This window comes from Staurois parvus, unplaced genomic scaffold (genome assembly GCF_062004578.1).
Source record: "Staurois parvus isolate SC_StPar_1 unplaced genomic scaffold, SC_StPar_1.0 ptg000018l, whole genome shotgun sequence".
Classification (NCBI taxonomy): Eukaryota; Metazoa; Chordata; class Amphibia; order Anura; family Ranidae; genus Staurois; species Staurois parvus.
The window spans coordinates 1,507,548-1,521,893 of NW_028317814.1; the positions used below are offsets into that span (position 1 = coordinate 1,507,548).

General features: G+C 43.0%; 1 protein-coding gene across 1 annotated transcript in view; it reads left to right on the top strand.

Moving 5' to 3' along the window:
* The window catches only part of LOC149473014 (cytochrome P450 2W1-like), a 40,533-nt gene extending 27,159 nt beyond the window's left edge, over positions 1–13,374 (top strand). Inside the window, exons 7-9 of the mRNA XM_089681992.1 lie at positions 1,751–1,935; positions 4,320–4,461; positions 8,134–13,374. Coding sequence (XP_089538118.1) covers positions 1,751–1,935; positions 4,320–4,461; positions 8,134–8,321 — 515 coding nt within the window. The 3' untranslated portion in view covers positions 8,322–13,374. The remainder of the gene's footprint in view (positions 1–1,750; positions 1,936–4,319; positions 4,462–8,133) is intronic.
* Positions 13,375–14,346: the final 972 nt, after the last annotated feature.

Below are 14,346 nucleotides of genomic sequence, written 5' to 3' on the forward strand. Positions count from 1 at the left end.
TCAATCTTTCAGAGCTCATTCCTGTGACAGAAGAAGGCCTTTTGATTTAGGTTGAATTATTGCTATGTGAAGATTGATAACAACTTGCTGCATCCTTGCCTGAATCTCTATCACTTGCACCACTGACTTCTAAACCTCAGCAAAAGCCTGCTTCAGGGTAGATTGAGACTGAGCCATCTGTATTATTACTTGAGTTAGGACTTTGAGAACTGGAGGCATCTCACTGTTCATCTCTTACAGTGTACCAAAAGTAGTCAACATGGAACACACAGAGGCACTATTGCAGTGCTGCCTAGAACCTGTGTTGAAATTGGATTTCTGAATCTTAGATGCTAGCAGTGCCTCTCAAATTGTCTTGAATAACTCAGTGGTTCACTCCGATTTCTTATCTGAAGTTTCAACCATATGGGGTACAAAGGTTGCACCCATTTCAGTGTCCATAAGGCTTAATTTGCAGAATCTGGTTCCCTCCCAACTATAAAAATTACCCAGTTAAGGATTTTGTCTAGATGTGCGATGAAATTGCACTTTCACATTATAAAATTTACTGCTACTGCAAAATGGTATTTTTTTGGCATGGGAACCTTTTCCCTGGGGAAGTACTACACTTAGCCTTGATTGGCCATTCTGCTTTTCACACCATGCCACAGTAGTGACTGGGTACATTTTGCTGACTCAGCTTGCACTTAGACATGGTCATCACTCTGCACAAAGGGCCAAAGGGATAAACAATTGTTAATATGGAGTCTATGAATTTTATTCTCTCTTATCAACTGTGAAAAGCCTTGCTAAACATGCTGGGGGGATAAAAGCAGAAGACAGAGATAGAACTCTAAAAGAGAACAACAGGAGATGTAATAAATAGTATGGCCCATATACTCTTCTTAGGCCCTATTTACACCACTGGCCAGAAGAAAAACAAATCTACAGTATTCTGGTGGAAGGGCATGTAAACTCTCATTGGAGCACTCATTGTCAAAGTGACTGTATTTGTAATCCACAAAGAAATGCTCCCAATGTATTTTGGACAGATTCTCCTGGCAAAGTTCAGAAACCGCAAGAATGCTTTGCAAAGTACAGGTTGCCAAAATGTCTCTAACCACTGATGGGTTGGCATTCTGCTCCATAAAAGGCCAGCCAAAAGGTACCACACCCTCTGGGGTTCCCCTCTCAAGCCTAGGCCTTAGACTCATGCTCACAAGGGTCCTCTGGCATAGTCCCTTTCTTTCTCCCTCCATGGAGTTCCCAAGCCACATCCTTCTCAGGCACTCTGGGGTTCTCTCCTCTGTTCACAATACAACACAGCACAACACACCAGTTTGTGACTTTCTCAGCTCTTCAGGTGTTGCTCTGCTACTCTTCCTTCCTCTCTTTCTTGAGCTCTTTGCACATTACAGCTGCCTGGTCTGAAGCATGGGCTCCTTACCTTTTGTGCTCAGGATGCAAAGTTTATTATGAAGCCACCGAAGTGGCCAATCATGTTCCTCCTTTCCTCCCTTCCTCTTACAAACTGTCAATTGAAAGTCAGGGATGAACAGACAAGCTTCCAGCTGTGCAGCTCTGAATTAAAGGTGCGACTAGCTGGGCTACATTAGGCATGGCAATTAATATTTTAGTAAAAAGATACTTTATAATGATTTATTTATTTATTTCAGGTACTTATATAGCGCTGTCAATTTACGGAGCGCTTTTGATGAAAGCCTTTCTTTATTATCTAACTAACAAAATTAAAATTTTTTTGTTTATTAAGAAAAAGTTCAAGATGAGATTGAAGATGTGATTGGACTGGAGCGTCCTCCGAGGTGGGATGACCACAAGGTGCTACCTTATTGCCTTGCAGTTATACATGAAGTTCAACGTCTTGGTAACATCCTCCAATTCCTACCACATGCTACACCCACAGATATCAGCTTCAGGGGCTACACTATACCTAAGGTAAGAATTTAATTATTTTGTTGAGTAGAGGCTATAGAGAGCTTTAGAGCAGAGAAATCCAAACAGCTTTATAGGTACCCCACTGGGCACATATGTAAGCTTTAATATACAGCTGTGTAATCATTGATACATCGTTAAATGCATTTTTGTTAAAAGCAAGTAGTGTAAGTATCTGAGTGAGTACCTATTAGCACCGGGTTTCAGCCTTTTGCAGTCCCTGTATGGCAAGCCTGGAATGTGAGAGAAAGAAGCAGCACAAGGAACCAATCAGTTCATATGCTGACAAGAAACATGTCAAGGTCTAGTCACAGACTGGGGAGGGTTCCGGAAAACCTGGGCTCAGAGGAAGTGGGTTGAATGATGCTAGCCATCAGACTGTGGACATCTAATTGCAGAAAAAAAATGACTGCAGAGAAAATTTCTGGGCTGAAGGTGAATAATAGAGAAAAAAAAATATTGTTTTGCTGTATCATCTTTTATTGGCTAATTATTTTTTTCTTGTTATTTTTACTGGAGTTCTGCTTTAAGCTCTCATTAATAGTTTACCATATTTTGAAAATGTCCTAATAAGACTGTAAGCAGGTGCTTATGGGGTGCTTACAAATACATTATTACTGGTGTATTCATGGAATTGTAAAATTATGCATTGAGTTTAGGCTGCCCAAGGTAGGGAGGGGTTAACAGTGTCTCAGACCTTTTCCTGGATATATTTGAGCCCTGCAGGGTAATGTGCAAAAATTGATTTTCAGAAAAAGTTTTATGGTAAATTGTTTTAAGCCCCATTCACACTTGAGCAACGCAATCGCTTTGCATGTTTTTAGCGTGTTTTTGGGACAGCACTATTCACCATTTCCAAAAATGCACTAAAAGAAGCTCATGTACCAAATTTTTCATACTTTTTTTTGCATGTAGACACAGAAAATGCATAGCTGCTACTCGCATTTGGGGCTCCATTAAGCATTAATAGCACCCCAAGCACGTCAGGCATTTTAGTGTGTTTTTCATGCATTTGCAGAAACACATTTCTGCCCATGCTTTTGATACACCCAAGTGTGAGCAGGGCCTTAGTGGAAAGACTGAAAGAAGCTCTTGCCATTTCAGACTTAAGGAAAAAATTACTGCTGAATAATAAATCCTAAATGGTATGTAGCTCAACAGTGCAGGGAATCTTCCTTTTAATAAAAGGAAAAAAGATCATTGTGCCCAATATATATTCTCCCTCACCCCTTGTTCACATATCCATGGTCCTGCTGGCCGTGTTTTGCATGGGCACGAGAGCCCATTCATTTTAATGGACTCCAGTGCCCTGGGACACACAGGGAAGAAGTTCCTGCACTTCTTCTGAAAACGAAGCCTGCATGGGAACCTCGGTTCCCAGTACGGTTGCGATTTCCAGTTCTGTGTTCATTCCATGCCTAGAAGACTTGGTGCTGTCCTTACAAATCATGGAGGTCATACAAAATACTAGATGTAGTAGTTTTCGTTGTGGGGTGTATTCAGTTTTGCATCAACTAATTTGAGTAAAACTGAAGATTCTGTAATCTAAGTTATATTATTAACCTTTCTTTCAAATAATGAGCTAAACAAATGTTCTATAAAACTCAGTTTTGTCAACATTTTGGAAATTGTTCTTGTGTTCATTGAGATATTGATTAAAATCTTACTTTTCAAAAGGGGTGTCCTCATTTATACTGAGCACTGTATCTTCATAAATGTGTATTCAATGTGCAAACAATTCATATGAATAAACACACAAAAAACAAGTCAATTCAATGTGAAAAGATCAAATTAAATGAATGAATCAGCTCTTCCGCCACCCAAAGAAGTATATCCAAACTCTTAAATGTCACTTCATGCTACACATCTTAAGGACAGCAGCTCACCCTTAATTATGACTCTCAAAATGGGAATGTCTCATAGAGCTTCAGCATGTATCTTCAAACCAACTACTCCTTTCAACAGGCCATAGACACCATGAGCAAATATCTCAGATGAGGATCCATATGATTATATTAAGGGAAACCGCAAAACTCACAATAGTGAAATACCATAAGACACTTAATTACATAAATTTAAAATAAATGCACTCACATGATTGCAGACTTGGAAAGCATTTAAAGCAAAGCTGACTGGCATCTGGAGTAAAACAAATAGTTTTGTCCTTAAGTGTCCTCCAGTGTCCATCTGTGTGCATCCGTGTGTGTGTGTGGTGACATCACAAGGACCCGCCCAACACATGTTTTGTCACAATTACTTCCTAAGGGACTTGAGAAAATCATCATGATAAAACACAAGTTGGGCAGGTAATATTGGGACATTTGTTGCCTCTGAAATTAGAATTATATGTCAGTTGATGTTTAATCTAATCTTTTATTATTTAATAGGGAACCACAGTGATTCCTCTTTTCACATCAGTTTTATATGATGAGACTAAATGGGACAGCCCCAGGGGATTTAACCCCAATCATTTTCTTGATGCTAATGGAAAGTTTTTGAAGAGAGATGAATTCTTTGCATTCTCCAAAGGTGAGCAAATAAAATACTGACTACATGACTTGGATTGCCAGGGATTCATCAGAACCCACTAACAGTTTATTGTGCATAGAAAATAAGAACATAACTGTTTCCAAAGCACTAATCTATTTATGGGTAATATATAGGGGTATACTGCCTTTGTGTAATGATCCATCTACAGAAGCACATTGGGTGAAAGTCATAGACCAGTGGTGGCCAACTTACTTGACAGGGGTGGCCTCATGTGTAGCCTCCGACAACACCAAAGGGCTGCAGTGATCATTCAGTTTCAAACACAGCAGACACACAGCAGGATATAGTTAAAGATTATGGACATAATACAAGAGATGGTCAGAGACTGTGGAAATGATACAAGAGATGATCAGAGACTGTGGGCATGACACTATAGATGGTCAGAGACTGCAGGCATCTTGCACAAGATGGTGAGAGACTGCCAACATGATATAAAAGATGGTTAGAGACTGTGGACATGATACAAGACATGGTCAGAGACTGCAGGCATGACACAAGAGATGGTCAGAGACTGAGGGTATCACACGAAAGATGGTTAGAGACTGCAGGTAGCATACAAGAAATGGTCAGAGTCTATGGACATGACATAAGAGATGGTCAGAGACTGCAGACCTGCTGCAAGAGACTGCCAGAGACTGCGAACATGATATAGGAGTTGATGGAGACTGGGAATATACTTCAAGAGACAATCATACACTTGAGACACATTACGCAAAACAGCTAGAGATTACTGCTATAACAGGGCAATAATGGAAACAGAGATTGGTGTCAACAGAGGCCTCAAGGGCTGAACAGTAAGTGCCAAAGGGCTGCATGCAGTCCCCGGGCCGCAGGTTGGGTACCAGGGTCTTAGAATGTTGTCGTCTTCTACTACTGTGTTTGGGATGTTTGCCAGTTGCACTGCAAGCTCCACACCTTATGCCAATGAACAGGTCTTAAACTGAGGTCAGTACTTTCAGCCTTCATCTGATCAAAGGTGTTTGCTTCAATTTTATTTGGCTACTTTGCACTTCAGATTAATTTTGGTTGCATCTTGGGCTACTCACAGATTCTGCTTCTGCCTGCTGACTACCCTGATTTTCTACCTGATATACTGGGGTTGCATCTCGAACATTCCATACTTCCTACTGGTCCCAGAGTGTCCACTGTGCCCAATGACACAGTGCCTCCAAAGAATAAGGACATACTGTGGGGCAAAAAAGTATTTAGTCAGCCACCAATTGTGCAAGTTCTCCCACTTAAAAAGATGAGAGAGGCCTGTAATTGGCATCATAGGTAGACCTCAACTATGAGAGACAAAATGAGAAAAAAAATCCAGACAATCACATTGGCTGATTTGGAAAGAATTTATTTGCAAATTATGGTTTAAAATAAGTATTTGGTCAATATCAAAAGTTCATCTCAATACTTTGTTATATATCCTTTGTTGGCAATGACAGAGGTCAAACGTTTCCTGTAAGTCTTCACAAGGTTGGCACACACTGTTGCTGGTATGTTGGCCCATTCCTCCATGCAGATCTCCTCTAGAGCAGTGATGTTTTGGGGCTGTCGCTGGGCAACACGGACTTTCAACTCCCTCCAAAGGTTTTCTATGGGGTTGAGATCTGGAGACTGGCTAGGCCACTCCAGGACCTTGAAATGCTTCTTACGAAGCCACTCCTTCGTTGCCCGGGTGGTATGTTTGGGATCATTTTCATGTTGGAAGACCCAGCCACGTTTCATCTTCAATTCCCTTGGTGATGGAAGGAGGTTTGCACTCAAAATCTCACGATACATGGTCCCATTCATTTTGTCCTGTACATGGATCAGTCGTCCTGCTCCCTTTGTGGAGAAACAGCCCCAAAGCATGATGTTGCCACCCCCATGCTTCACAGTAGGTATGGTGTTCTTTGGATGCAACTCAGCATTCTCTCTCCTCCAAACACGACGAGTTGTGTTTCTACCAAACAGTTCTATTTTGGTTTCATCTGACCATATGACATTCTCCCAATCCTCTTCTGGATCATCCAAATGCTCTCTAGCAAACTTCAGACGGGCCCGGACATGTACTGGCTTAAGCAGGGGGACACGTCTGGCACTGCAGGATCTGAGTCCCTGGCGGCGTAGTGTGTTACTGATGGTAGCCTTTGTTACGTTGGTCCCAGCTCTCTGCAGGTCATTCACTAGGTCCCCCCGTGTGGTCCTGGGATTTTTGCTCACCGTTCTTGTGATGATTTTGACCCCACGGGGTGAGATCTTGCGTGGAGCCCCAGTTCGAGGGAGATTATCAGTGGTCTTGTATGTCTTCCATTTTCTAATTATTGCTCCCACAGTTGATTTGTTCACACCAAGCTGCTTGCCTATTGCAGATTCAGTCTTCCCAGCCTGGTGCAGGTCTACAATTTTGTTTCTGGTGTCCTTTGACAGCTCTTTGGTCTTCACCATAGTGGAGTTTGGAGTGTGACTGTTTGAGGTTGTGGACAGGTGTCTTTTATACTGATAACAAGTTCAAACAGGTGCCATTGGTACAGGTAATGAGTGCAGGACAGAGGAGCCTCTTAAAGAAGAAGGTACAGGTCTGTGAGAGCCAGAAATCTTGCTTGTTTGTAGGTGTCCAAATACTTATTTTCCACCATAATTTGCAAATAAATTCTTTCCAAATCAGCCAATGTGATTGTCTGGATTTTTTTTCTCATTTTGTCTCTCACAGTTGAGGTCTACCTATGATGCCAATTACAGGCCTCTCTCATCTTTTTAAGTGGGAGAACTTGCACAATTGGTGGCTGACTAAATACTTCTTTGCCCCACTGTATTTTATACCACTGAGATGGGAATCCAGAAGACATTAAAGGAGAGTTTACATTTATGACTGATATGTGTAGAACAGCCATTGTCAGCTCTAGGGTTCCTCCAGAGGTTTTAAGATTTTTCGCAACCACTAATATCAATGATCTTTTGAGATATCTGTAAGGGCTCGTTCACACTTGGCTGTTTTGCCAACGCTTGCCAAACGCCCCTATAGTGTTTGGCAAGCGTTGGTCCGGCGTTTGTGGAGCGTTTTTAACGCTCGGCAAACGCTCCGCAAACGCCGCATGCGCGGTTTAGCGGGGGTTGCTAGGCGTTTGCCGAGCGTTAATAACGCCCCACAAACGCCTATAATGCATTTGAGTGGTGTTACCGCTCCGCAAACGCCCCGCAACCGCGTCGCAACCGCACCGCAAACGCCGGCCGGGCGTTTGTGGAGCGGCACCATAGATGAGAATAGGAGGCTTCAACGCCTCCTGACTCGTCCAGAGGCGTCCGTTTTGCCGCGACGCAAACGCTCCCGTTAGAACAGCACCATGTGCTGTAATGTGCAGAATTGGCAGAGGCGTTTGGGAAGCGGTAAAAACGCTTCTCAATTGCCTCTCTGCCGCCTGCACACAAGGCTAGTGTGAATGTAGCCTTAGAGTGACAATCTTCTCACTGATCGCCACTGTAAGTAGCATTCTTCTAGTTGATCACCAAATAGGAAATATTTGTGGTTTGGAGGACACTGCCTTCTTCAGTCTGAACCAGCAATAGATGTAAATCCTGCACTAACCACATATGGGCTGGGAATCTCAAGAAAATGGACTGTCCATTTAAACCTAATTTTTCCCTGATAACCATTTATTTTTCCTTTACAAACAGGACGCAGGGTGTGTGCTGGGGAGAGTCTGGCCAGGATGGAACTTTTCATTTTCATCACAGGAATGCTTCAAAAGTTTACTTTCACTCCTCCACCAGGAGTGAAAAAGGAAGACTTGAACCTCACTGCAGATGCTTTCTTCATTATGAGACCTAAAAGCTACTATACTGTTGCTACACCCAGAATATAGATAATTGCAAATTTAAAGTAATGACAACATATGCAGTTTGCAATTGATTTTTTCTCATGGGCTCCATGTAGGAGCAAAGTTCTCCTACACTGTGGAGCACTTTGATTTTCACAATCTGTTTCTCTACTTCATGCCAAGGTTTTACTATGTGATTTACTATAAATCTCATTTTGTTTGTTTCAGTTATTGGCAATTATGCAACATAGTCAGAATCTAAGTAGTACTATATGAAATATAATAAAACTGAATGTGCAGCTCTAAACAATTTTTACATTCAAAGTGACAGAAACAATTGAGTACTGCCCGTGATACTTTTTTATTTGCACTAACATACAATTTTGAGGACAAGCTTTCGGGGTATGTCCCCTTCTTCAAAGTCCAAGCAGTACTATTACAAATCACAAAGGTTAAGCAGAATGTTAGAAGGGATGAAAAAAAAAAAAAAAAAAAGGCTACAGATAAGATACAGCAAAAGGAGGGGGGAGGGGGGGATACTACACTCACACAGAGGGAGTCTAGCTAATAGTCATAAAACTGTTGGATAATGAGTGAGGAATCCCATGTCCAAATTAAGGCCCTTATCTCTTGTGTGAAATAGAATTATCATTCTTAGCTCAAAAGTTTTTCTTTCCTGAATGGATTTGAATTTTCCTTTCAGAAATAAAACATTGAGGTCTCCCATTGTGTGGCCTGGTTGTGTGAAATGGTGTCCTACAGGTGTGCAGAGGTCATCTTCTTTATGTTCCTTGATGGTATGTCTGTGCAAATTCATCCTTGTTTGCAACTTCTGTCCTGTTTCGCCAACATAAGATCCTTTGCTGCATTTTCTGCACTGGATAAGGTACACAACATTACTGGAGGTGCAGCTGTATGATCCGGAGATATTAAAGATCCCTTTTGAGTGTCTGACACTTTTTGATTGATTGATTTGGTTGCACAGCTTGCAGTGTTTCTTATTGCAGGGTTTGCTTCCATTATTTGTGACATCATTATCAGAAGGAAGTTTCCTACTGATTAGTTTATTTCTGAGGTTGGGGTGTTGTCTAAAGGCCAGTATTGGGGGTTGCTGGAATATTTCTTTCAGAGTTCCATCCTCTGTTATGATGGGTTGTAAATCTTTGATTATTTTTCTTATTCCCTCTAGTGCTGGGTTGTATGTGGTTACTAGAGGTACACGGTTGTTTGTTTTTTTCTCTTTGTACTGAAGTAGATTTTCTCTTCATGTTCTCAAGGCTGTGTTTATGCTGGTGTTGATAGTTTTGTCCTTGTAACCTTTCTTATGGAAGGAGTCTGCTAGTGTCCCGAGATGTCTATCTCTGTCTCTTGGGTCAGAACATATTCGGTGGTATCTGATGGCCTGACTGTGTATGATGGCACGTTTCGTGTGTTGGGGGTGGAAGCTGGAACTGTGGAGATAGTTTCATCTGTCAGTGGGTTTCCTGTATATTGAGGTGTGAAGCGTATCATCCCTGATGTATACTGTGGTGTCTAGGAAGTTGACGTGTGTGTTTGAGTATTCCATTTTAAGTTTGATTGATGGATGAAAAGTGTTCATCAATGAGTAAAATTGTTTTAGGATTTCTTCACCTTCTGTCCATATGATGAAAATATCATCAATATAGCGATAGTATCTGTATGGTTTTTGTTCCATGCTGTTCAGGAATCTTTCCTCCAGGTCAGCCATAAATAAATTGGCATATTGGGGTGCCATTTTACTTCCCATCGCAGTGCCCATACATTGAAGATAGATGTCTTTATTGAAAGCAAAGTAGTTGTGTGTAAGTATGAATTCAATGAGTTGTGTAACATCCTCAGCAGTGCATTTGTTGTTTGGTGAGGATGATAAAGATCTGTGACATGCAGCTAATCCATCCTTGTGAGGGATATTACTATACAGGGATACTACATCCATAGTCAAAGTGAAAATTCATCACGCCAAAAACAAAAAAAAACTTCCAAAATAAAATACAAGAAATGGTGACCATAAGAATTACTCTACAAGTGATAAGTGCATAAAGGCATATACTGTATATATACATGTAAGGGAAAATGGAGCAGCCATTTTAGGTATAAATAAAATACATTGTTAATATGAAATACATTGGTAATGAAGCAGATGGCCTGACAGGGTTTCCTCGTCAATACAGTATATTTAAAAGTCTATATGCAGTCCCAGTGTATTGCAAAATGAAACAGTGAACACTCTAAACTCAGATGTTAATAGTCAAAAATCTTTTGTACAAAAAAGGAAACACCCAAACTTCCACATATCTACCAAGGAGAGGGCAAGCAACACAAACTGCTTACTAAATTAAATTGACCCCCAAAGATTGATTGGTCAAATAGCACTTTTTAGGAACAACACCTATGTAGCCCGGTCAATGGATCTATGCAAAGTCTTTTCTTTATTTAGTTCCTTTTTTTTCTTACGATACCACGTTCTGCATGTTCTTGTTCCATGTACAAATTGTTTGCATGATATCTTTATGTGTACAAATGCTGCTGTTTTTTTTCTGCCAGTGTGGCTGTCCTAATATGGCTGCAATCTTCTGTTTGTCCCTCTGGGGTCACTGTGGTGGCTCCTAGGAGTCCCTGTACACCACCCGGCACACAAAGGTCCTCCTGGTGGACTTTACTGCCAGGCTTCCTTGATGGACATTTCGCAGTGCGGCTCGTCTGCAGTTCTCCTTCCCTCTCTGCAGATAGTGGTGGGGTGGTGCTAGACATGCCACTTCGCCTTTGCTCCCCAATAGGGAGTGTGGGCCGCTTCTTATGTGTCGGAGGTCTTTCGGCGTGAGCTGCCACCCCCCCCAGGGACGGGTCCTGCGTCAGATCATTGGGGGACTACTTTCTGATGAGTAGCGGGTGGTGAGGGATGAGATGGATGGGGGTTCTACATCAATGGAGCAGGTGTCACCTATGATTTCAATGTGTACACCCCCATATACATGCTAGGTAAGACTGGGTTTATATATGGCTGACATAAGATGGGAGCACATAGCTACTCTGTTTATACTAGGTATAAAGGATCATTATTTCTTTTATGCTTGTACTTGAAATTGGTTCATTGGACACCATGTCCTCTACAGGTCATTTACATTGGTCCCTACTTTACCATCACTTTTTCTTTCCCCCTTTCTTTCCTTTTTTGCTGATGTGGTCACCCATACACCTATATTTAGAATTATGTTAATCACTTACTTCATTTGAGCAGATAGCACTGATGACGCTAATGAGCACACTATATACAGTATATGCTAAGTAAGGCTTGCTTCACTCATAGCCCAGGTCAAAAGCCCTGACCGGTTAGAGCCTCCCAGTCTGTCCTGAAGTAACCTCACTACACGGCATACTGGGAAGCAGTTGGATTTTGTTCTGATGTCTCTACTAAAATGTAAAGGGGAGTTCACCTTTACCAAAAACTGCCTATGCAGATAAGGGGTGTCTGTAGATAAAAACAGTCTGTACAGCTCTACCTAAAGTTGAATAATGCCCTTGCTAAAGGTGTAGGCTATTTATGTACCTCATGAATGGAATACCCTCAAGACTGTCACGTACCTCACTTGTAAGCCTGACAGCAGAGGAGGGCCTCTCATACAGCTCTGGCTCAAGGGCCACTGAAGGTGGAACAGCAACCACAAGAGCACAGCAGGGTATGAGTGCCTGGTCAGTCTTGTAGTTTGTGTAGAAATACCTGGCACTTCGCTGGCAGATGAACAGCTGGCGGCAGACTGACGTCATAGCAGAGCAGGCTGGCAGCAGGATGCACAACAGAGCAGGCTGGTAGCAGGTGGGCTGGCAGCAGGCAGACATCACAGCTGGACAGGCTGGTAGCAGAGTAGGCTGGCAGCAGGCAGACATCAGCAGAGTAGACTGGCAGCAGATGGTACAGCAGGACTGACAGGCAGCAGGCAGACGTCACAGCTGGACAGGTTGGTGGCAGGCAGATGTCACAGCTGGACAGACTGGTAGCAAAGTAGGCTGGCAGCAGGCAGACATCACAGCTGGACAGGCTGGTGGCAGAGCAGGCTGACAGCGGGCAAACATCGCAGCAGAGTAAACTGGCAGCGCATGGCACAGCAGGATTGACCGGCAGCAGGCAAACGTCACAGCAGGACAGACAGGTAGCAGAGCAGGCTGGCTGTAGGCAGACATCACGGCAGGACAGGCTGGTAGCAGAGCAGGCTGACAGACCTGGAGGGGGGCAAATGAGCTGGGTTGATAACAGATGGGAAGATCAGGCATAAACGGCAGGCAAAAGAGTAGTCAGGTCACAGGCCAAGGTCAGCAATGGCAGATCAAGCAGAAGCAGAAGGTTGAGGCGGAGTTCAAGAAGCAAGCTGAGGTCAATCACAGGTATAACATACAGGAGAAGGCACAGGAATACAGGGGGGGGGGGCTGCAGATCAGACAGCACAGGCTAACAGAACTGCTGAGTTTTAAAAAGTCCCACTGGCACCAAAAATAGCAGCGGTTGGTCGAGGGTGCACGCGCATGCGCGAAAGCAAATGCACACAATTATGCAAAACAGAACGGGCACCCGCACATCTGCACCTGTGTATGTCCAGAGGCTTCAGCTGCCCTATGGCTAGTATCTTCTTGGCGAGGACTTTGCTAAGTGAGGCCTACATTTCACTGCTCACCTCCTCCATCACAAGAGTGAGTTCTCAGACAGTGAGCTCAGGGCTACTAAATCAAGGGAGAGAAAGAGCATGTGAAGAGTCAAAAAGTCTGAATCAAAGAAAAAGCTCACTGGCGGGGGTGAGCATTAAATGACTAGGCCTCACTTAGCAACGTCCTGGAAGTACTTAGCAATATCTTGGGGGTTTTCTAGTCAGGACATTATTCAACTTTAGTCAGAGTTGCCCAGTTTCTTTTTATCCACAGATACCCCTTACCTGCATAGGCAGTTCTTTGGTGAAGGTGAAATATCACTTTAAGCCATGATAGGCATACTCAGTGTTTTACATATTATGGATACATGGGGTTTTAATACTTTTTAGTCGTGTTTATGTACTAACATTAACATAAAAATAGTGCAGCGCTGAAAATAATGACAAAATGACAAAAAAGTAGTCCACTAAAAGTCTATGTCATATAAACGTATCCAGTGTCAGATGTGGATTCAGAATAGGTGATCCGTGTGGAAATGGCTGGAAAACGCACTCACCAGAAGTAAGACACATAAACGCAGTGTGTATATAAAGCTCATGGATCTTCAATCCAGAGGGAAGTAAAGCTGATCCGGTTACAGGAATGGTGGATCCCTCCTCCGCAGATGCAGCAACAGATCTTCCTTAACACGATTAGATGTAGAATTCCAAGACTAAGGTTCTGCAAGCAAAAGCTCCTCAAGGGAGTTTTAGGGAAGGACACCCATAGTGAAGTAGGTAATAAAAGGCAGCTTTATTCACAATAATGATATCCAATTCAAAGCAGGCAGGTATCATACAGATGTGTCAGCAAGACAACTAACCCTGGTACTTTGAATAGTGGCCGCCGGGCCTCCACGTGGCACCGGCGGCGTAGCGTCTCGACGTCCAGGCTCCTCCTTACGCGTTACGTGCGCACGCACATCTTCAGAGGTATGGTTCAGAGGTATGGTTCCATACCTCTGAAGATGTGCGTGCGCACGTAACGCGTAAGGAGGAGCCTGGACGTCGAGACGCTACGCCGCCGGTGCCACGTGGAGGCCCGGCGGCCACTATTCAAAGTACCAGGGTTAGTTGTCTTGCTGACACATCTGTATGATACCTGCCTGCTTTGAATTGGATATCATTATTGTGAATAAAGCTGCCTTTTATTACCTACTTCACTATGGGTGTCCTTCCCTAAAACTCCCTTGAGGAGCTTTTGCTTGCAGAACCTTGGTCTTGGAATTCTACATCTAATCGTGTTAAGGAAGATCTGTTGCTGCATCTGCGGAGGAGGGATCCACCATTCCTGTAACCGGATCAGCTTTACTTCCCTCTGGATTGAAGATCCATGAGCTTTATATACACACTGCGTTTATGTGTCTTACTTC